Source organism: Talpa europaea, assembly GCF_964194135.1.
Source record: "Talpa europaea genome assembly, chromosome: 4".
Taxonomy (NCBI): domain Eukaryota; kingdom Metazoa; phylum Chordata; class Mammalia; order Eulipotyphla; family Talpidae; genus Talpa; species Talpa europaea.
This window is the reverse complement of record NC_140070.1, coordinates 106,137,093-106,160,762: the sequence shown is the minus strand read 5'-3', so window position 1 is coordinate 106,160,762 and position 23,670 is coordinate 106,137,093. Positions and strand designations below refer to the sequence as shown.

The 23,670-nt window shown below is 36.9% G+C and overlaps 1 protein-coding gene across 2 annotated transcripts; it reads left to right on the top strand.

Moving 5' to 3' along the window:
* Nucleotides 1-4,019: 4,019 nt before the first annotated feature.
* On the top strand, nucleotides 4,020-22,650 carry TFRC (transferrin receptor). Of its 2 annotated transcripts, none has more exons than XM_084231094.1 (18): nucleotides 4,020-4,073; nucleotides 4,633-4,843; nucleotides 5,368-5,584; nucleotides 6,930-7,079; nucleotides 7,176-7,278; nucleotides 8,655-8,768; nucleotides 10,109-10,207; nucleotides 10,583-10,722; nucleotides 12,409-12,566; nucleotides 13,548-13,667; nucleotides 15,348-15,433; nucleotides 15,949-16,012; nucleotides 16,961-17,028; nucleotides 17,874-17,932; nucleotides 18,186-18,267; nucleotides 20,124-20,345; nucleotides 21,598-21,738; nucleotides 22,368-22,650. In XM_084231094.1, the coding sequence occupies exons 1-18, from the start codon at nucleotides 4,038-4,040 to the stop codon at nucleotides 22,608-22,610; spliced, it is 2,313 nt and encodes a 770-aa protein (XP_084087220.1). In that variant the 5' UTR covers nucleotides 4,020-4,037; the 3' UTR covers nucleotides 22,611-22,650. The 2 variants fall into 2 exon arrangements, with proteins under 2 accessions (XP_084087220.1, XP_084087219.1); XM_084231093.1 differs by having other exon boundaries at nucleotides 4,023-4,073; nucleotides 6,930-7,094.
* The last annotated feature ends 1,020 nt before the right edge of the window (nucleotides 22,651-23,670 follow it).

The window sequence follows — 23,670 nt, the reverse complement described above, 5'->3', positions numbered from 1 at the left end:
CTTTTTTTTTTTTTTAAGGATTTATTTTATTTATTTATACAAGCACTGGGTACAGTCAGAAGTGCGGGAGGGTGAGAGAATTCACCAGAGCCAGAGTGGGGAGCAGAATAGGCAGACTGACAAGTACACTGCAGAGGGGAGCAGCGGGTATGGCAGGAGAGATCTGCAGGGCCATGTGGGACCCTCGCCCGCCCAGCTGCTGGGAATCGAGCCGGCGCTGCAGAGGCTGTGGGCAGCTTCGCAACCCAGCTCTCAACCTCTGCGCCACGAGGGAGGCCCACCTCATACAGTTCTTATGGCCTAATGTGGTTAAGAAATCAAACATATTTACTTTTGGTAATTACCATAAAATTTCATATCAACTATTGTAGGATTGGGAAATCCGTCAGAATTGGCCCTTGAGCTGAACTTGGAAGAAATGAGTAGGACTTCAAGAATAGAGGAAGAATGGTAGGGGTAATGACAGGGACTGAATCCTTTCTCCTTAAGGGGAAAATAAAGGACAATGCAGTTAGCAGTGAATGTCTCTAGAACTCAGCCTCAAAAGCAATAGAGGAATTTCATTTTATGTACGTTTCCAGGACTTGAAATTGGCTTGTTTTCTAAATTAAAGTGGGCTTGTCGGTAATAACAAACAAGTGGCATGTTATTTCTAGTAAAATGGAGCAGCAGCTTTGGGTATGTCATACAAAGGTAAAAGTGTATTTTGGTCCCTGATTTCCACAGCCCCTACCACCATTTAGCTGTGTATATTATTTATAGTACCCTGGTTTTGAGATACCCCAGTGTAGCTTACAACCTCAAGGTAATTAAATAGAAATTAATTCCACATGTTAAGAAAGGAGGAATAAGATGATTTCAATCTAAAACAAGTTTTGGACTGTAGTTTAGCTAGTACCATTGCTTGCCTCCTGTCTTCCATCCTATTGCTCAATTAAAGACATTTCAGATCGTCCATTTCATGTTGAAAATGTGTGGGACTCTGTTTTGCTTACCTAAATTTTCATTATTAATGTGAGAAACTGAATAATTTTTCCCACTATCATTGAGAACACCAAAGATATTCAAGGTGCTAGCTGTGAATAAAATCAAGCTGCTGTTTTGTTTGTCTCCTAACAGATTACCAACATTGATGGTGATATCTTGAAATAAGCTATATAAGAATTATTTAACTTTCAGATGTGTGATCTTTTAGCAAACCTACGTTTGTAAACAGAATAGTGTTATTGTTAGGGGGAAAGGATGTCCTGCGCTAATCCCATATAGGCTTTGTGGACTCCCCCACTCCAGACCAAAGCCATCAAGACATTGGGAAAGACAAATCCCGTCACCACCAAAGGGAAGGTGGCTGGGACCTGAGGATGGAGTTAAGCAGCCAGGTTGGGTATAAAAAAACCAAACACGTGGGCCTTGGGGCTTGCTGGCTGTCGCTGTTGCTTGCCCCCTGGCTTCAGGGCTCCTGGCTCTCGGCCAGCTCTCAGAGTGCCATTTGGGATTCCAGATCTGCGGATCGGGTAGGATGCATTTAAAACTTTGTCTCGGGCCTCCCCGGTGGCGCAGCGGTTGAGCACTGGGTTGCGAAGCTGCCCGCGGCCTCTGCGGCAGCCAGTTCAATCCCCGGCTGCTCCCCGGCCACCGGAGGAGGGTCCCACATGGTGCCCAGACCTCTCCTGCCACCCGCTGCTCCCCTCAGCAGTGTCCTTCTGTCCTTCTGCCTGCTCTGCTCCCCGCTCTGGCTCTGGTGAATTCTCTCACCCTCCTGCGCTTCTGACTGTACCCAGTGCATGTATAAACAAAACAAACAAATAAAATAAATAAATAAATAAAAAAACATGCCTCTATTAAAAAAAAATAAAATAAAACTTTGTCTCTCACTTTCTCCCTGAGCTGTACATTTCCTCATTTCCCCTTCCCTTGTAAATAAACCTTTTATTAACCTTTCGCGTGTGCCTGTAGTAGAGTATTGATAAGTCCTTTTAAGCGCAAGGGTGAGGACTCACAGTCAGGCATCCCATTTTGTATCAGGGCTACCCTATAACATTATTACAACTGGTTTGAAAAGTTTCTCTCATGATTTTAGAACACATAAATTAGAGTGATTTCAGTTGGAAGAAAATTCATTAAGGGGTTCTTTTAAATAAAAAGTTTTAAGGTGTTATTTTCAAGGAATCACTCTATTATATATAAAACTTCAGGAATAACTTTTGATTTAGAATTATTATGGTCTTCATGATGTGGAGTTAAGAAAATCAAGTTAAAAAGGGATTTGCCTAGATTAAATTTTTTTTTTCCTCTGACTTGATTTACTTTAAGGTCTTAATGTTGTGTCTGGGGATTGAAATAGAAATAATGTATCTTTTCTCAGTAAAAACACACTTAGATTTTAATTACAAAATCAAGTTTATAACCTATTAATATCTACCTGCTTTAGAGACTTGCAGTCCTGCGGTCTCCTTATCATTCATTTAAATCCCTTATCTAGATTATTCATTTATATGTACTGTCACTTTAGTCTTAAAATTACTTTACAACTGGAGACTTTGAGTTATGGCTGGTTCAGATGAGTATTAATCTTGTAAGCTCCTTTTCCTAGAAAAGGATGATTAAAATTGGTTCAGGGTGGGGCCTTCTAGTTCTGGCTTTAATGATTGGGTTTGTGCCGTTCTGGTGTGGCGATAGTGATAAGCTTTTTTACCAGAAGGTCCAAAAGATTGTGCTTCTAAGAATATGATCTGTTGCTTATTGGCTCTCATCTTTAAAGCTGGAGAATTAAAAAAAAAAAAATGGAGAGGGCGTTTAATAAATTAGACTTACCTAATGCCAGTTTGTTTGTCTTTAATAATCATATATCTCAGCTTGCTTTGTGCCATGTGGGTGTTATATGTGGTAGAATTTATATTGTGGTAAGGAAAAGACTTAAAGTAGGTAGTATGAAATAAAGTCTGTTTTCAAGCAAGTGTCTAGATGTACTCAAATCAAATTAATTAAAGTCTAGATTTTAGTTCATAGCTATAAAAGAATTCTGTTAGTTATAGAGATAATATTTTGCTTTGAAAAAAGTTTAATTTCTTAAGTTTCTAGAGATGAGGACACAATTTCTGTCACTGAGTAACGCATTGAACTTCGTTTTTATAGAGTATCAGCTCTCAAAGTCATCCAGCCTTTCAGATAAATGGCCTCTTCATCTGAAATAGTATACTTGTGCTTTTCTTTTGTCTATTCTTTTGCATCAAAGATTATCAAATCATTTGTAGGGAACTATTTAATTAGGAGAGTCAGATTTTTCTCTTCTCTTCTATTAGAGATGCTTTGTTACTGACTGGTCTTTGTAGCATGATCAGTGTTGACTTAATTCTTACTTTCCCTCTCCCCCAGATGGTAGTGCATTGTTTCTTATATTTGTTCATTTTCGAGTACTAAATTTAATTATTTAAATCTACTTACTGTGAATGACATTCTAATTTCCCCCACATTTTTTATTTTGAAAAATTTGAAATCTGCAGGGAATATGGAATAATAGTATATGTGTACTCATGTACTCTTCACCTAGATTCACTAATTAAGTTTTCCACATTTGTTTTGCCTTATATACTCTTTTAAACCAAATTATTTGAAAGTAAGTTACAGATATCACCATACTTTTCATCCTTAAATTATTTGGCATTAATCTCCCAAGAAAAGGGCATGCTCCAAAAATATAATAGCATTATCACACCACCCAGATCTAACATTGATATAATACTCTGATCTGGTATGTAGTCTATTAAATTTTCTCATATTTTAATGTCTTATTTGGCCTTTTCTACTGCCAGCCCATCTCAATTCTGATCTAATCAAGAATCACAGTAAATTTGTATTGTAAACTAAATATCTTGGTTAAATGTCTTTTATGGAAAGGTGGTGATATATTTGAAAGTGAATTTGGTATGTAATAATCTAGTGGGGTGATATAAAACCCTTGCTATCTTGAACAGTGGTATCTATCTCATAGTAATTATGTGTTTTTAATAGTAGGATCTTCTGTGTGGTGGTGCAGAATGATGGATCAAGCTAGATCAGCATTCTCTAACTTGGTAAGATTAATTTTTTTTTGTTTTCATTTGACAAGAATATGAAGTATACAACTATTACTTTCACCCAGTAGGAATGATATAATACCCAAAGAGATCTAGGTATCCATTTATATTTGAAGTGGTGGTTTGAAGGCATAACTGATCTCACAAAGAAATTCAGTCTTGAGTAGGGTTAATTTTGAGGAGGACAGCTAAATAGATAGATAAATTTGAGAGTACTGATCAAAATGTATACCAGGAGACATACATAACAGAAACCCTGAAGAATTGTTAGTTATAGAGATAATATTTTGAATGATAATATTTTGAATATATCTCAAGGCTGAATGAGATAAAGAATGCCAGAATGCCATATAGCCCTTACCTGCCACTGAGGGAACTGGGCACAGGGAGGAGTGTTGGTTTGAAAGGGGATCTTCTTTTTCCTTAGAAATGTGTAGCAAGTCATAGTAATGGTGCAAAAGTAATTGTAGTACCTGACCAAGCTCTTTGTAAATGTTCCTATTCCCGCTCTTCTCTTTCGTAATGCTTTCTTTCTCTCTATTTAAAATAATCTCAGTTTGGTGGAGAACCATTGTCATATACCCGGTTTAGTCTGGCTCGACAAGTCGATGGTGATAACAGTCATGTGGAGATGAAACTAGCTGTAGATGAAGAAGAAAATGTTGACAACAATGTGCGGGGCAATCATGCCAATGTCACAAAACCAAAAAGGTTTAATGGATATATATGCTATGCGACTATTGCCGTAATCACCTTTTTCTTGATTGGTAAGAGTGGCCATTAAAAACTTAAATGTTCTTGTAACCAACTCTAGGTAATCTGTTAATTCAGCTCAGCAAACATTTATTTGTAAATAAAACCTTTTTATGTGCCATTGTGGTAAGTACTTCGAATAAAATATAACAATTCTATTCCTGCCTTTGAGGTTAGCCTGGTGGGAGAAGAGAGACACATGGGTCATTTTCAGTGTAATGTGTAAATGTTGTACTAGAAATATGTGCCAGATATTTGTAGCATAGAAGCTCAGTGTGAGGATTCAAAAAAGGCTTATGAAAAGAAAAAATATATACCTATGTATTGAAATAGTAACTTTAAAGTAAGGTTATTGTATAATTTATTAGATTAAATGGCTTTCCACAAAAATGAGGTGCATTATTTACTCAAACTGATAATGATTAGATTAAAATGAGTATGTTTCAAGGCTTAGCTGAAAATGTTGATATAATGGTTCCTATAGGAATAAGATTATAAATAAAATTCTGAGTTCAGCTCTGAAACTTTTTATCTTCAGGATTTATGATTGGCTACTTGGGGTATTGTAAACGTGTAGAACCAAAAACTGAATGTGAGAGACTGGCAGGAACGATGCCTCCTGGGAAAGATGAAACAGAACCTGACGAATCTCAAGAAGCCTTTGAACCTGAAACACCTTCTCACTTATTTTGGTCAGACCTCAAGACAATGTTGTCAAAGAAACTGAATACCATAGACTTCACCAGCACTATCAAGTAAGCTTGAACTGCTTTATAAGTTCAACCTTAATTCCTGAACAAATACTGATTATTAGCTACAGGGAATCAAAACAAAGGTTACAGTTTGTAAGGAAAGACTTTTATTTTTTATTTATTTTTGGGGTATAGGCCAGTGGTGTGGGGGGTGAGAGGATTCACCAGAGAGTGGAGAGCAGAAAAGGCAGATCCACTGAAACACACTGCTGAGGAGCGCAGCAGGCGAGACAGGAGAGGTCTGCTGCATCATGTGGGTCAGCTCCCTGGCTGGGGATCGAACCCATGCTGTAGTGGCTGGTGATCGCTTGATAGCACTGAGACTTTAACCCCTGCACCACCAGGGAGGCCCCAGGAAAACTGTTAATATTTAGTCAGAGGGTAAGAAGGCAGTAAAGAATTAAAACTATTTTGATAAGGAATAAAGTTAGAACTTTTGTAGAGATTCTTCTTTTTCTTAAAAAAAAAAATCACAGGTCCTAAATCTTTTTGCCATCTAGTTCTTATAGCTTGTTTGCTGTCAGATTTAATTGTACTCTGATTTTTCATCTTAACCCCTTATAAGTTGTTCTGAACCCTGCTACTATCCACACAGGCATCAGTAACCATCCTCCTCTAGATTGAAACTAGCTTAACTACCCAAACTGATATATCTCTAGTGTTCCTTGATTTCTTTTGGATCTCACTCATTAATCTATGCCCTAAGAAGTATCCTTAAACTTTTTGTCATTAGTTTTTTAAGATCTTCCTTAGACACTTAGCTAACCTGTGTTGTAAGAAAGAAATTCATCTTTTACCTTTTGCTAGCTTTCTTATAGTTTAGTGGTACACTAACTTTTAGTCTTAAGTTAGAATTCTTGGCATTTTCATGTCATGTAGCGAATACTTTTATATATACTGTACAGCAGACCTTATGGATATAGTCAATCTAGAAGTTTTGGATCACAGTTTATCTTAATTCTGAGGGACAATGTTGAGCTATGTTTGTTTTTTGCTTTTTTAAGATTTATTTATTTATACAAGCACTGGGTACAGTCAGAAGCACGGAAGGGTGAGAGAATTTGCCAGAGCAGGGAGCAGAACAGGCAGACAAAGTATTCTGTTGAGGGGAACAGTGGGCGTGGCAGGAGAGGTCTGCGTGCCATGTGGGGACCCTCGCTGGTGGCTGGGGATCGAACCGGCACTGCAGAGGCTGCGGGCAGCTTCGTAGCCCAGCCAGTGCTCAACCGCTGCACCACCAGGGAGGCCCAGTTGAGCTGTGTTTTAAAAACAATTTGGGTAATGTTTGAGTTTAGAATTAATTTTCAGTTAAACTTTAGTACATTTAACAGTGACTTTTTTCCTCCAGGTGGCTGAATGAAAATTCTTATGTCCCTCGTGAGGCTGGATCTCAAAAAGATGAAACCCTTGGTTTTACCATTGAAAATAAATTCCGTGAACTGAAACTCAGTAAAATCTGGTATGATGAACATTTTGTTAAGATTCAGGTGAAAGGCAGGTATGTTGAGAGATGGTAAACTTTATTTTAAAGTCACTTAATTATTTTTTTCTCAAGGTTGACTTTAGTCTCATTTAACTTAATCTTTTTTCACAGTTCTCGAAACTCAGTGACTATAGTCAATACAAACAATAACTCACCATACCTAGTGGAGAATCCTGAGGGTTATGTGTCATATAGTAAGGCGACGACAGTTACTGTAAGTAAGACAAGCTTTCCCTAATGAATAGCTCAAAAAACAATTCTTTATTGTTCTTGGGAGTTATCAATTTACTTGTAAAATGTAACTGATCATGAGATATTTTCATTTTCAACCTTACAGTTAAAGTAAAATCTAATTTTTCATCCTGGTTGTCAAGAGCCTAAGTAATTCTACTGACCTGCTCTTTACTGGCCACTCTGGCCTCCCTGCTATTCCTCAAACACTCAAACTGAAGTATACGCTCACCTCAAGCCATTATAAAACTTGTTTTTCCGTTTGCCTGTACCACTCTTCCCCAGAATATCAACATGGCTTGTTCTATCACATAGTGCAAATCCTTATTCCAACATTACCTCTGCTGGGGAGTGTTCTTGATTATCGGACCAAAATTGTGCTTCCTTTAATCACTTTCCCTTATTTTGCTTTTTTTTTTTTCATAGTACATACAGCATCTGACATTGTCTATTTATTTCCACACTAGAACATAAAGCTACTCCAAGGGCTAGGGGTTGGTTTCATATACTGCTATGTCCCAGAGCCAGAGCCTTGGATACTGCCCAACGCATGGAAATGTTTGCTGAATGAAAGCATGTATCAGATATCCCCCTGTGTGGGGACCATAACCATCTTATTTGGAGTCTAGTCTTTGTTTGATTCTTTACTACTTTATCTTTTAAAACTTAGGCAAATATGGCCATACTACTACAGAAATTTAAAAAGCCAGCTAGATGGAATTCTTCTAAATTTTTAGCATGAAAACAAAAGATATGTATGTTGTGTATGTATATCGTGTATAATATGTGTAACAGGTATGAAATAGATATGTCACATGTATAATGTGTCATATGAGAGGTAGCACATTTATAATTTATAATATATATGTGCTTATATATTATACATCTTAGAAATCTACCTAACAGATGTCTTCCAAGCCAGGTGAAGTTTTATGATTGTTCTTATCTTCCTGGTTATCTGTACTATATCACTTTACCTGCCTACCTATGGGCCAGGGGTTTGGAGGTAGTAGATAGTTTTGTTAACATTCAAGGTTTTAGTTCACAGCTACAGCCTCACTCCTGATAACCATGAACAGTTTAACTTTTGTTTGTTTGTTTTGTGGGACCCTTGCCGGGGATTGAACTGGTGCTGCAGAGGCTGCAGGCACCGCGCAACCCAGCGCTCAACTGCTGCACCACCAGGGGAGGCCCTAACAGTTTAAACTTTAGAACTCTCAGATAGCCTTTCTTAGATCTTGGCCTCCTTTTTCCCTATTTGGTTTTCTCTCTTGGGTTTGATCTGTGAAACTGTTCTGTCAAAGATTCTATCACTGTTTTAATGCCTAATACTCATTAAATCTAATGCCTTTATTCTAGGGAAAACTAGTTCATGCTAATTTTGGCACTAAAGAAGACTTTGAGAATTTACACTCTCCTGTGAATGGATCTTTAGTAATTGTAAGAGCAGGGAAAATCACTTTTGCTGAAAAGGTGAGTATGAGTTATCAAATCATTCAATTAAATGGTATTCTTATTTTTCTTACATTCAGCAGTCTTAAACTCTCACACTTGATACAATTTAATTTATTAAAGTAAATCCAAATAAGCAATTATCTAAAGTTCTAGAATACTTCAAAGCTGTGGCATAGTCACTTGGAGAATTGTGTAGCTGTTGTCTTTCAATAAAAATTAAGTAACCAGAAATACCTAAGTGAAAGCAGTTTAAATGTGTCTATGTAACTGAGTTTTCTGTATATATGGAATTTAGTTATAACTTTTATAAAAATTAAAAGACCTATGGAAACAACTCAAATACTCAGAGATAGAAGACTGGATCAAGAGGTCGGTATATATACATAATGGAATATTACTCAGCAATCAAAAAAAGATAAACTCATGCCATTTGCAGCAACATGAATGGAGCTGGAAGGGATCATGTTCAGTGAAATAAGCCAAAAAGAAAAATATCAGATGATTTCACTTATAGGAGGAATGTAGAGGGTCCAAATAAGGGATCAGGAAAAAAAAATAATTATAATAAAGTAAAAATCAAAATCAACAGGCAACTATAAGCCAGAGACATTTTGCACAGGGGGAGAGGAGAGTAGGATCAAAACAGGGGTGGGAAGAGCACAAGGAACTATGGTGATGGTACACAGGTAAATGGGTGGTGGGAATTTCACAGGGACTATCACTGAGATGAAAATGCATACATTGTACAAAAATGAAAAATGATGTAAAAATGTATAAAATAAAGTCAAACCTACACAAGGGACTGGACTGTAACATCAAGAGATGGGTTGTCTTGGGTGGATTTTTATTACTCCTCTTATCTTTTAAACCCCTTTTTTTTAAAGTTTTGGTTTTTTTAAATATTTATTTATGCATACAAGAACTGGGGTGTAGAGCAGAGGTGCGGAGGGGTGAGAGGATTCACTATAGAGAGTGGGGAGCAGAACAGGCAGATCTGCTGGAATACACTGCTGAGAGGAGCAGCGGGCGAGACAGGAGAGGTCTGCTGCACCATGTGGGTTGCTCCCTGGCCAGCCAGGGATGGAATGTGCTGCAGTGGCTGGCAATAGCTTGATAGTGCTGTGTCTTTAACCCCTGCGCCACCAGGGAGGCCCTTTTAAACCCTTCTAATGAGTTAATTTTAAGGCAAAAGTTTTTCCTAAGCATGCATACTATTTGTAATATTTGGGAATATTGGTATAGTCTTTTGTAACCTTTTGTCTTTTGTAACCTTTTGTCTTTTAGCCTTTAGTCCATTATATATTCTAATTTTGTATGGTTAGATATTAATTTTTTGAGCTTTCCATGTTTTTCCTTAGGTAGCAAATGCTGAAAGTTACAATGCAATTGGTGTCTTGATATACATGGACAATGCTAAGTTTCGCATTGTTAATGCAGACCTTCCTTTCTTTGGACATGTGAGTTCTTATTTCTTATGTAAATGAGTTTTTCAATTTTCAAAAATGTTTCTGGGTTCCATCCATATTAGTAGAAATAGAACTGTGTCTTAAATACTCATCCTAAAAGAGCTTTTCTGAGTAGTAAGTAAAAAGATGGATTACATGACTTTGAGACGTAATTACTACTGCTAAAAGTACTTTATCAGTAGAATCTTAAATTGAGAATTTGGCATAGGCCATATAAAACAAGAGTCACGAGTGGTAGAACCATTTAGGCTTTAAGGTGCTAAACTATAAATTAAGCTTGTACTATAGCCTCATACTGAATCTGAACCTTATAAGAAACTTCTTTAATAAGTACCCATAGAGCTAATTATGCTTTTGTTTCACTAGGCTCATCTGGGAACAGGCGACCCTTATACACCTGGATTTCCGTCTTTCAATCACACTCAGTTTCCACCATCTCAGTCATCAGGACTGCCTAATATACCTGTCCAGACAATTTCCAGAGCCAGTGCAGAAAAGCTCTTTCAGTAAGTTATTATTTGAAAGCTGTTGTGAAGGGTGAGGTTTATTGAGTAGGACAGAATAATCTATTTAAGTTGATTTCATAAAATCTTAAAACAATTGGTTATAATTTTCCACATTCGGAACATTTTGGGCACACATGTCCATTAACAGTAGGCCAGAGTTTATAAACTCAAGGAGTCTTAGTTCAATTCACCCAGTGAATTCCTTTTGTAATAATCCTGGCACAGTTTCTGCTTGAGTACATTTTGTGGTAAAGCACTTTGTTGCCAGTTGCAACCTACTCAGTTATTGGGGAAAATCTGTTAGAATTCATGTTAAGTCCTATTAATATCCATTAGCTCAGGATTTTCATGTTAGCAACATTACAATTTAAGTTTTCTTGTCAATAGAGTGAGTATCCTTGGTTTTCATGACAGTTTCTAAATGCTTTACAGTCATGATTAGTCCTTTTGGATATCCTCCCTAGTGTATAAGTATCCCTCTGTAAAAATAGAAACCAGTCTGATTAGAGTACATGTCATTAATTTTTATCTTGATATGATGTGATTTTTAATTTTTGTCTTTATCTTGATTAATTTCCCACATGGTATTGACATACCATGGAGATCTAATTTAGAAGCTTAAGTGAGCATTTATTTGCTCTTTGGTGTGGAATAAGTTACTCTAAATCCATTGATTTTCTTTCTTAGACTTAATTAGATAACTACAATATATTCCACTTAACAGGGTGATTGATCTCAAATGAACCATCTACCTATAAGAACTTCATAAAATATAATGTGACTATTAATAACACAATCGAAGGCATTTGTAATAGGTGATTCTTTTTGACTCATACAAAACTTAGAACTAGCTAATTTTGCACACTACCTATAAATCTTTTCTAATCTATGAAACCATCCATATATCTTATCTTTGTATAATAGGGGGTAGTAATGTTTCGATATATTTATGTAAGTAAATCTTTTAGAGCAATCGTTACTTGGATATCACATAAAGGTATTAAATATGGGAAAATACCTTCCAGCACCATGAGAATATTCTCAGATTACTGAAATAAGAATGTTTACTACCTTAGTGGAAAGAGTTAGGCAATGTGAGAATATATTAGTAGACTTTTGTGTAAGAATTTTAATCTTAATCCATCTCAGTATCTATTTCAAATGGAAACTATAGTATGTCTCTGGCATAAAGGCACACATAAGGTAAGAATGGTAGAGAATTTTTTTTAATCTTTTTTTTTAAGATTTGTTTATGCATAAAAGAATTGGGGTGTAGGTTAGAGGTGTTGGGGGGGTAAGAAGATTCACCAGAGACAGAGCGGGGAGCAGAACAGGCAGATCTACTGAAATACCCTGCTAAGGGGAGCAGCAGGTAAGACAGGAGAGGTCTGCTGTGCCATGTGGGTTAGCTTTCTGGCCAGGGATCGAACTAAGGCAGCAGCAGTGAAAGCATGATAGTGCTGAGACTTAACCCCCTATGCCACCAGGGAGGCCCATTGAAAATTTTTTTTAAACATTGGTTAAATTAGGAAGTAACTCACACTTCTCATGATTGCCCAAAGGGAGTGAGTTTTGTGTATTCTCTTTTAAGTCCTTTTAACCTAGAACTTTACTGGTCAGGATGGTGGACTGATTTAACAAACCTGGGAAATAACAATAACTCTAATCTCTATTTTCTACTTCTAGAAATATGGAAAGAGACTGTCCATCTGATTGGGAAACAGACTCTTCATGTAAGCTACAGTCTGTACAGAGTAAAATGGTGAAGCTCACTGTAAACAATGTGCTGAAAGAAGTAAGAATTTTGAACATCTTTGGAGTTATTAAAGGATTTGAAGAACCAGGTAAAGAACTTGTTGGTTTTTTGGGTTTTTTTTTTCTGTTTTCTGTAAGGATATGACCAGAGGAGGAGGGAATGCAAGAAGGCAGGCTATGCTTGGTTTCATGAATTGGTAAATCTTGTGTATCCTAAAGTCACTTATTTAATTGTCAGTTTTATTGGGAGGTAATAAGGCCCTAGGAAGTTAACTTGTCAAAACTGACCGTTATGACTACAAAATATGTTTATTATTATTATTATTATTATTTAAAGATTTATTTATTTATACAAGCACTGGGTACAGTCAAGTGCGGGAGGGTGAGAGAATTCACCAGAGCCATAGCGGGGAACAGAACAGGCAGAGTGACGAAATACACTGCTGAGGGGAGCAGCGGGCCAGACAGGAGAGGTCTGTCGCGCCATGTGGGACCCTCGCTAGCAGCTGGGGATCAAACCGGTGCTGCAGAGGCTGCGGGCAGCTTCGCAGCCCAGCGATCAACTGCTGCGCCACCAGGGGAGGCCCTATGTTTTTGATTATTGAATAGACCAGCGATAAGCAAATTTCTTCTTGAGGAGCAGACAATAAGCAATTCTAGGCTATATAGAGTTGCATCTGTTCACCTCTGCCATTGTAGTATGAAAACAGCCAAAGACAATATGTAATGAATGGGTGACAATCTCGCTGTGTAAAAGCATTCAAATAGACATACATTTAGTCAGGAAAGACTTTGGACTTCAGTTGCTTACTAAACTATTAGTGAGCATGAATAAGTAGAGTATAAATTTAATTGATAATACAGGAAGAGTGGCAATTCTATTACAGTAATGAAGATTAGTATCATCATGTAAATTTTGTGTCTCTGGAGTCCTAGGTCACATCTGAAGTCTCTTATTCCTAATACTTGTGCTACATTTTAACCCTTCTACTGTGCTTTTTCTAGACTTCAGCATTACAAAACAATTTGAAAACTGATTGTATGTTATCTTTTCTTTTTTTTAAATCAAGATCGCTATATTGTAGTAGGGGCCCAGAGGGACGCCTGGGGTCCTGGAGCTGCAAAGTCCAGTGTAGGAACAGCTCTCTTATTGGAACTTGCCAGTGTATTCTCGGATATGGTCTTAAAAGGTAGAGTACAAATTTTGGATCTTGAGCATTTGTATGCTACTTATAATTCTAAATGTTGTAATATGTTTTGTTCACTTTTGGCTCCCTTCTTATGGTTCATGCATGGCAGACCCTGTGCTCTTAAATATAAAGAGACAAAGCAGATTATCTTTCATAGCATCTGCGTTTGACTGTGAAACAACTTCCTATGTGCTGTTGTCATGGCACTGGGAATCATCAATTTCTTTGAGACACTGGAGGAAAGTGTTGGGCCCTAATTCTTACTTTGAGATATCCAAAATGATATGGCAAATCTGTCTGGTCTCCATGCAATCTATTTGAAAACAAGTGGTGGCATGTGTTCTTTGTACTACTATTCTATAGTTTTGTTATAACATTATACTTTTATTAATGTATTTATAAATGTAGTAGAATGTTTACATACTCAGTTTATAAATACAAGTTTTTTTATATTTAAATATCATAATATATGAAGGCTTACGTTCACCCCTTTCTTCCATGGTATTTTCCACTCCACTATACCCACTTTCATACAAATGCAAATCCCCATCACATTCTTGACTAAGTTAATTTTTATTTGAAAACACTTTAATACAGAAAAACATGTAATGGTGAAGAGAGTCAAGGGCAGTGGTACATATAACCCTAAAATGTCACTAATTTCTCTGAAAAAATTTTTTTTTTTTAAAGATTGATTTATTTATGCATATAAGAGCTGGGGTACAGGCCGGAGGTGTGGGGTCGGTGAGAGGATTCACCAGAGACAGAGCAGGGAATAGAACAGGCAGATCCACCAAAGTACACTGCTGAGGGGAACAGTGGGCGAATCAGGAGAAGTCTGCTGCGCCATGTGGGTTGCTCCCTGGCCGGCTGGGGATCCAACTCAAACTCGTGCTGCAGAGGCTGCAGACAGCTTCACAAGCTGCGTCTTAACCCCTTGGGCCACCAGGGAGACCCTGAAAATTCTTTTATATCACTTAAATTTGTGAATTTTAATTCTATTTCATGATAATTGTTTTATTGTTGTTGTTGTCTGTTTTTTTATTTATTAATGTTTTTCTTGCATCGTTGTAGTCCCCACAGTTCTCCCACCATTGTATCAGCTGTGAACCATCACCTTATTCCCTTGTGTTCATCCCTCCCCTGTTTACTGGCCCCTCCTGCCTCCTCCTTCGCTGTATGCCTCAGTTCTATGATGAGCTTGCTAGTTTTGACTTTTTCTTGACCTTTTGTTTGGCTTCTCTATATTCCATATATAAGTGAGACCATTTGGTATTTATCTTTTTCCTTCAAACTAATTTTGGCTAGCATAATCCCTTCCAGCTCCATTGATGTTGTCACAAATGGCATGAATTTGTGTTTTTTGATTGCTATATAATATTCCATTGTATAAATATACTATAACTTTTTGATCCACTAGTCTATTTTGGGGCATTTGGGTTGTTTCCATATCTTGGCTATTGTAAATAGTGCTGCAATAAACATAGGGGTGCAGGTTTCCTTTCAAATTAGTGTTTTTGTATCCCTTGTTGTTCCTGTTCCTTTTTTGGTATTTCACCTGGGGCCCCAAAAAGAAAATAATTATGAATCTTATGACTCTGCTGTCCTGAATTAGACATTTCTGATTTCATCTTGCCTACATATAACCTTTCTAAGATAAAACTTTTTGTTGTCCTTTAGGTGGGTTTAAGCCCAGCAGAAGTATTGTTTTTGCCAGCTGGAGTGCTGGAGACTTCGGAGCTGTTGGTGCCACTGAATGGCTAGAGGTAATAAACTAAGTATCATCTGTACCCAGAATGGGCACCTGACTTGTACTAGCTTAAACTCTCCGCCAGAAACCATGCATTTTTAGGTTTGATTAAATCATTTTTGCTTCTGGATATTTAGTTTAAATAGAACCCAAATTTAAAAAGAAATCCCTAGGGCCTCCCCTGTGGCGCAGCAGTTGAACGCTGGGTTGCGAAGCTACCCGCAGCCTCTGCAGTGCCGGTTCGATCCCCGGCTGCTCCCCGGCCACTGGAGGAGGGTCCCACATGGCGCGCAGACCTCTCCTGCCGCCCGCTGCTCCCCTCAGCAGTGTATTTCGTCAGTCTGCCTGTTCTGCTCCCCACTCTGGCTCTGGTGAATTCTCTCACCCTCCCGCGCTTCTGACTGTACCCAGTGCTTGTATGTATAAATAAATAAATAAATCTTTAAAAAAAAAAAAAGAAAAAGAAATCCCTAATAGTAGCTCTTAATTTGATAATTAGATTAATACATGTTAATATTCTTTCTTTTCTAGGGATACCTTTCTTCCTTGCATTTAAAGACTTTCACCTACATTAATCTGGATAAAGCTGTTCTTGGTAAGTATCCCTTTCATTTGCTGTTTATAGATTCAGGCAAACTACACATAAAACAGCAGAAGAAAGCTTTTTTAAGTAGCACATGATATTTTTTTACAATTGCTATTGGCCACAACCAGATGAAAAAATTGACTTTCTTAAGTAGTTCATTATGTTATAAAATGGGTACAGGTTGCCTTATTAGAGCAGTACTCAATGTGGTCCCCAGATCAGCATCAGGATAACCTAGGAAGTTTTAGAGATGTAAAATTTTGGACCTTGCAAAAACAGTGAAACCTCAGGCCATGTAAGTCAGACATTGAAACATTTCTAGCAAGGTTTTTGAACAAGTACTCTGGGTGATTTTGCTATGCTTAAGTTTGAGAACTACTAGTCGACACTGTAATTTAGACCAGAAGGAACTAAACCATTCTGTACAGAGAGGTACTTATTAACCTCTAATGTTAATAGATTTGCTGAAGTAGCCAATGGATGAACTGAAAATAGTGAAATGTCTACATTGGAAAGAAAAAGGGAGGAGTTATAATTAAGCTAATCTTTATTGAATTAATCACTTTCCATTTTACCTAGGCAGCAGAATTTATATATAGTTCATTATATATAGCTAGCAGATTGCTGCCCAAATGTGGGGGAACCAAAAAGACACCCAAAAAATCATTAATCTTAAAGTTATGCAAATTCAAGAAATAAGAACTTTAGTTGATTCAAATTAAGATTGGCAGTAAATAAAGAATTTGACTCATACATCACTTCTATCTCCTTCATTAAGAGGGCAATTGTATGTTATTCACTTCTATCTCCTTCATTAAGAGGGCAATTGTATGTGCCATTTATCTCGGTTATTTTCTTCTGCTTACCGGAAACTTTTAGATGTAAAAGTAGCATTGTGAAAACTGTTTGACTAGAGAATAGTTTTAACTAGGCAATGTTAAAATAATCTCTTTGCAGGTACAAGCAACTTCAAGGTTCAAGCCAGCCCACTGTTGTATTCTCTTATTGAGAAAACAATGCAAGATGTGAGTGTATGCCTAATTACAAAAATGTATAACTTAGTATTTTGTTTGATGTTCATAGGATGAAAAACATTAATATTTAAGCCATTGCAAGTAACCAAAAACAGAAATAAAGAATAAGTTCTACAGCAGCATTATTTAAATCATGCTTTTGGCTTATTTACCCCTAGCCTATTGAACCATGTAAAGTGGTGGAGGCACTATATAAAGGGCTTTGATCTCAAAGAATATGTAGTCTATTTAGGAATATATAATAGAATTCCATGAGGCCTAAGCTGTACTTAGGTGCCCATAGGGGGTTGGAATATTAAGGAAGGTTTAAATGGACTTGAGCTATACCTAAGATTTAAATTAGAAGGCCAGATGAATTATGCATTGAAGACAGACATGTGAATAAACATAGTTTTGAATGAGGGGGGACCAAGATTTGCCTAATGGGATTAGAGGCTATGTATTTGGAGTGATTGAAGTTGGAAGAGGGTCAGAGAATTTGACTTTGAGCTCATGGGAAACTAGGGATTACTGTAGGGTCTCAAACAAGATTATAAAATGTGCTAGAAAGGAAAAAACCAGAAACAAGATAGGCATATCATGAAGGCTAGAGAGGACTGTTAAAATTGCAGTAAAGCCACCTTAAAAATATTAGTTAAGAAGGAAAGCTTTTTTCCTCATAACTAAAGGAACTAGCAGCACTTGTAAGATTAACCTCAGAAATTCAAGATTGTTTTAATTGTTCTAAAGAAATAGTTTTCAAGAAAATATAAAGAGAAGCATTTTAGTGACTAGCTTTGAATAACTTATGTTCAGAAAGATAAACTTTAAGAGTAAATTAATTTCTTATTTTACAGGTGAAACATCCAAATACTGGACTGCCTTTATTTCAGGATAGCAACTGGATGAACAAAGTGTAAGTTGAGAAAAGTGAATCAACAAGTTAATAGAAAAGCACAGTCACCAGTAGAGTAGCATCTACTGTGTTAGGTAGAGATCTAAACCTAACCTTGCAGTGAGCAAGGTTCTATACCTAGAGAGTTTCAATTTAAAAATTTATTTGGGGTCAGTTCAGGCAGGCAGGGGGAGGAGGCAGGGAGAAGGGTTGCATGGAGCATAGTTTGTTCTTTAGAAGAAATTTAAAAGAGATGTTCTTGTTTTCCTTGCAGTGAGAAATTTTCTATTGATAATGCTGCTTTCCCTTTCCTTGCATATTCTGGAATCCCAGCAGTTTCTTTCTGTTTTTGTGAGGTAAGTCTGAAAAACTATAAAGCATTACATCTTAGATCTCTTTCATCACATTTGAGATCAAACTTCCTAGAGTATTTAAAATGTCTTAAGAGTTCTACACTTTGCAATATATTGTAGGCTCCTTTATTATCAGTCTTAATGTGGAATTATCTCAGCTTAATTAGCATTTGAATTTATTTGCTGAAAACTTTAAGTATGATGAGTTTTACTAACAAGGCTATCTATTGGACAATGCAGTCACAGAATATTTCCATCAAAGTTCTGCTGGACATGCTATTCTTAATATTTGTTGAGCTACCGTTCCAGATTTGTTCAGAGATGTTACTCTCTTAAATAGGGTAAAAAGCACAAAAACCAGATTTTTGACATCACCAAGTTGTAGGAAGATAACCTTGGCTTAGTTTAAAAGCCAACTAGAAGGTTCTAATAGCCAAGCAGAGTAAACACAATGATGAATTCTTCTGTGCTGAAGTGGTAAGCTTGGAAGACCAAACTTCTAGTGAACTCAAGGGGTGAAGAAAGTCTAAAGTAGTACAGGAAGTCCGGGTAGAAGCTTGCGCTTGACATCAAATTATTGATGGCTATGTCCTCACTAGACTTTAATCACTGAGGATTTCAGTCTGGGACTAGAAGGGAAAAGGAGTGTAGGAATGATGAAAATTAGATTTGGAGATTAACATAACTGGAATTCCTTTGATCTTTTGCTATTGCAGTGGAATAGCAAATATGGAAATAACTCCTCATGATGTCTGCTTAGTACATAGGAAGAACTAAGTGTCAGGTCCTATGGTTGAAAAAATTAATTGATTTCTGTTTACCTGTATTTTTAAAATTTAAATGAGGTTTACATGTCAGTCTGGTAGTACTGATTCAGAGGTGTACTGGTAATACAGAAATGTATAGTCTGAAAATTAAGAATTGAAATTAGATCAAAGAATTGACAATGTTGTTGTCATGAAGGACAATGGTAGGGAACAGAGTTGAAGACATTTTCTAAAGTTGTCTAATGAATGTAAGAAGATCTTGGGAGCATCAAACATTTTTGTTAGGAAGGTAACAGTTACATGACTGGTAACATGAGTTACATGGTAACATGACTGGACTGAGTGCTGAAAAATAAGGAAGAAGGAAAATTTAGTGTAAGATTAACATTTTAAATTGAAAGTACATTTCATGAAATGCATGCTTTCCTCCTTCCTCATTAATATGTACCAAAATCCCAGAGAGAAGAGAACTAAGACATAACCTCAAGGAATTTGGCTCAGCTCTTTTTTTTTAAAAGATTTAATTAATTGATTTATTTAATTAATATTTAATTTAAATAATCACATTATTTAATTTATTTATGTATTTATTTGTACAAGCACTGGGTACAGTCAGAAGCACAGGAGGGTGAGAGAATTCACCAGAGCCAGAACGGGGAGCAGAGCAGGCAGAAAGACCGAAGTACACTGCTGAGGGGAGCAGCGGGTGGCAGGAGAGGTCTGCGTGCCATGTGGGACCCTCCTCCGGTGGCCTGGGAGCAGCCAGGGATCGAACTGGTGCTGCAGAGGCTGCGGGCAGCCTCGCAACCCAGCGCTCAACCGCTGCGCCACCGGGGAGGCCCTCAGCATCTATTTTGAGGGTAAATGATATGATAGAACAGGGATTCATAGACCTTAGGAGAAAGGAGAAAATAGGATAGGTTCAGAGGCAATACAAAACTGGTGTCTTCCTAACATAGTGCACATGAAATAAATTGTAGTAGGAATGTGTTAGAGCATTTTTAGTTACTATTACCTTGATGGTGAAACAGAAATGTGAGGTTTCTGCTCTTATAACTCTTCTGACTACATTAATCCAGCTCTGTTTTCCAGAACACAGATTATCCTTTGTTGGGTACTACCCTGGATACCTATGAGAAGCTGATTCAGACTATTCCTCAGTTAAACGAAGTGACACGTGTTGCAGCAGAAGTGGCTGGCCAGCTCATGATTAAACTTACCCATGATGTTGAATTGAACCTGAACTATGAGATGTATAATGATAAAATACTTACATTTGTGAAGGATATAAACCAATTCAGATCAGACATAAAGGTACAGATAGTAATTAAGATCAGGTTCTTATTGTCGAAATATCGAGCAGTTTGAAGAATGATATTTAGATGTTTCTGGAAGTGACATGTTTGGTAGCCAAAGTACGTTTTATTTTATTTTTTTTTAAAGATTTATTTATTTATGCATACAAGAACTGGGGTATAGGCCAGACGTGTGGGGGGGTGAGAGGATTCACCAGAGACAGAGTGGGGAATAGAACAGGCAGACTGACTGAAATACACTGCTGAGGGGAGCAGTGGACAAGACAGGAGAGGTCTGCTGTACCATACGGGTAGCTCCCTGGTGGTCTGAGGATCAAACTCTGTGCTACAGAGGCTGCGAATAGCTTCACAGTGCTGTGCTTAACCCCTTGCGCCACCAGGGAGGCCCGACAGTATGTTTTAAAGTGAACGAAAGTATAATTTTGCTTAGAATCTATAAATTCATTTGAAAGAGAATTTGGGAGTCTGTGGGTTAATAGATCTGGGAAAGCATACACCAAGTATTTCAGAATATGAAACTGTGCTTTCTATTGATACAGTCCCAGGTCACCCATAATGAAGTAAGTCCCAGAGAAAATAAAAGATCTTAAGCATGACTTTGAACTGTGAGGTGACATGGATGGAGAGAGAACTTAGGCAGTAGTTACAATCTTATTTAGTGTTGACCCTGTGTGTCCAGTATTCAAATGTTTGAAAACTCAATGTTAGTAAGTGGTTTCCATTTGGTTTTATGTTATTAGAAGTCATGTCACCAGATTTGCTTAAATGAAGTAAGTCACTAATAACTGAACCTTAATTATTATGACTTTCTTAAAAGTGAAACTAATTATAACTGATCAGAAAATGGAACATACCACATAGAAATAACGAGATCCTGAAGTTCATTGAGCCTAAGTGTTTGAGTTGTCCTCCACAGAGGAATCGAAATGAAAACAATATACTAGACAGGGTTGTATACTTTTACTAAGTAAATTATGTTAAATGTCTTAATGAGCATGGTTTTCTTATCTGACTAAGAATGGATAATTGTACTATCTGCTGGGCTTAAAATGAGTGTATTTCTGTATTTTATAGAGCTTGAAATCTCTTGTGCTGCATAAGTTGGCTTTCTCTGAGTCTTGCATTTATTTCTGCCACCTCCTTTTATTAAAAATCATCTCAGTTGCCCCACCTAAATTGGAAAATGTATATAGAATAGTATCCTTAGAAATCTAGTGTCTTGTAGTGAATTTACTATCTTTCTACTTCAGGAGATGGGTCTGAATCTACAGTGGTTGTATTCTGCTCGTGGAGACTTTTTCCGAGCTACTTCTAGACTAACAACAGATTATAAGAATGCTGAGAGAAAGGACCGATTTGTCATGAGGGAAATCAATAACCGTATCATGAATGTAAGTAGAAAAGGAGAAACTATAAAAGTGTGTTAATTTTTAATTGGCAAATCTCACATTTCTAAAAGGTAGAGTGACAAATATTGGTGCCTAGAATCCCTAGCTTTAGAATTCAGCACAGATTATTTTACTTTTATTTATTAGAGGATCTAAAATCAGCATATTAAAACTGGAAACACAAGAAACATTTGACCCAACATTAAATTTTTTGGACTTTAAAAACATTTTTAAGAAGAGATCAGTAATGATTTTTAGCTGTTATTTTTCTCTGTGATTCATTTCTAATGAATAGGATGTATTCCAAATGAATAATATAATGTCATGTCTCTAATTCAGCACTTCACTGCTTTTATCTAGTTGGCTAGGAAGGTTTTGTTACAGTGGAAATTTGGAAACATCCCATAGATAAGTTCCAATCAAAATGCAACCTAGTTACAACTAGAGTTCATTTTTATAAAGAAGTTGTACCATTTTAATGTTAGAAGGTTAACATTGTTAAAATCAGGGAATTTTTAACTTTTGAAATGAGAGAATGATAGTCGTTTTATTATTTACTATGTCAGGTTCTTTCCTTACAGCGGGAATTCATAGCAACTGTGTAAGCTCCCTTGTATGTTTTGTTTTCATAGGTGGAATATCACTTCCTCTCACCCTACGTGTCTCCAAGAGAATCTCCTTTCCGTCATATCTTCTGGGGCTCTGGCTCTCACACTCTGCCAGCTTTAATAGAGAACTTGAAGCTACGTCAGAAAAAGGACAGTGCTTTTAACGAAACACTGTTGAGAAACCAGTTGGCTCTAGCAACTTGGACTATTCAGGGAGCTGCAAATGCCCTCTCTGGTGACATTTGGGACATTGACAATGAATTTTAAATGTGATGCCCTTTACTTGTATAAGAATATCAGGTAGTGTGGTTTCTAGACTTATACTGGTTGTGCTAAATTTTCAGTAAGGCAACAAAAACTAATATTGTTAAAATTCTACCCGGTCATCTTGGTACTACTAGGTGTCTTTAGGCAGCAGCTTTTAGTACAGGGTAGGTACCTGCACTTCAAGTTAAAGTGAATAACCACTTAAAAATGATCTTGATAAAATATTTTCTTCAGATTACCTTTAGAATTTTAAGTGCTTAGTTATGGGAACTGCCTCTTTCTTGTTACAGTTAAGAAAAAGTCAGACTAGTTACGGGAACTGTTCTAAATCCTAAGGACATGGATTGGGCATGAGTGAGAGGAGGAAGGTGATATCTGTGGAGGGATAAAAGTGTAGTAGCTTAGTGTGATACTCCATCTTCATTAATGCTAGAGTGAAGAAACCAGGTTTTAAGAACTTGTTCTCCAAATGAGATGTATGCCTTTCTTTAAGGATTTAGTTGGTTTCCATATCCCTGAGTGAAACAGTTAACTTTCAGAAGACGTGGGACTTGTATTCTTGCAATGAGGTCTGAAATAGAGGTCTTTCAGCTGGATAAAATGAGGTTCAACTGTTTAAATTGCAGGAGTAGGGCCTTAAATGTGTTAACCTCAAGGGTATTTATGAAAAGAGGAGACCAGAAGCCAAAGACTTAGTATTTTTTCTTTTCCTCTGTCCCTTGCCCCATAGGCAGGCATTTAGTTTTTTGTTTTTATTTTTTTCCAAAGTTATTTTAAAAATCAGTTTTAGGTGTTTAATTTCAAACTCAGTTTGTCAGACTTTAAAGAACACACTGCCAAATTTTGGCCAAAGTGTTAATTTTTTGGGAAAGCTTTCTATCATTTTGGCACTGAGATATTTATTGTTTATTTATCAGTGACAGAGTTCACTATAAATGGTGTTTTTTTTTATAGAAGATAATTATCGGAAGCAGTGCCTTCCATAATTATGACAGTTATACTGTCGTTTTTTTTTAATAAAAGCAGCATCTGCTAATAAAACCCAACAGATACTGGAAGT

Coding starts and splice junctions, on each gene's coding strand:
- TFRC (XM_084231093.1), top strand. CDS start 4,038: ATGATGGATCAAGCTAGATCAGCATTCTCTAACTTG. Junction 7,279..8,654: donor GTAAGGCGACGACAGTTACT/GTAAGTAAGACA, acceptor CCTTTATTCTAG/GGAAAACTAGTTCATGCTAA. Junction 17,933..18,185: donor AGCAACTGGATGAACAAAGT/GTAAGTTGAGAA, acceptor TTTTCCTTGCAG/TGAGAAATTTTCTATTGATA.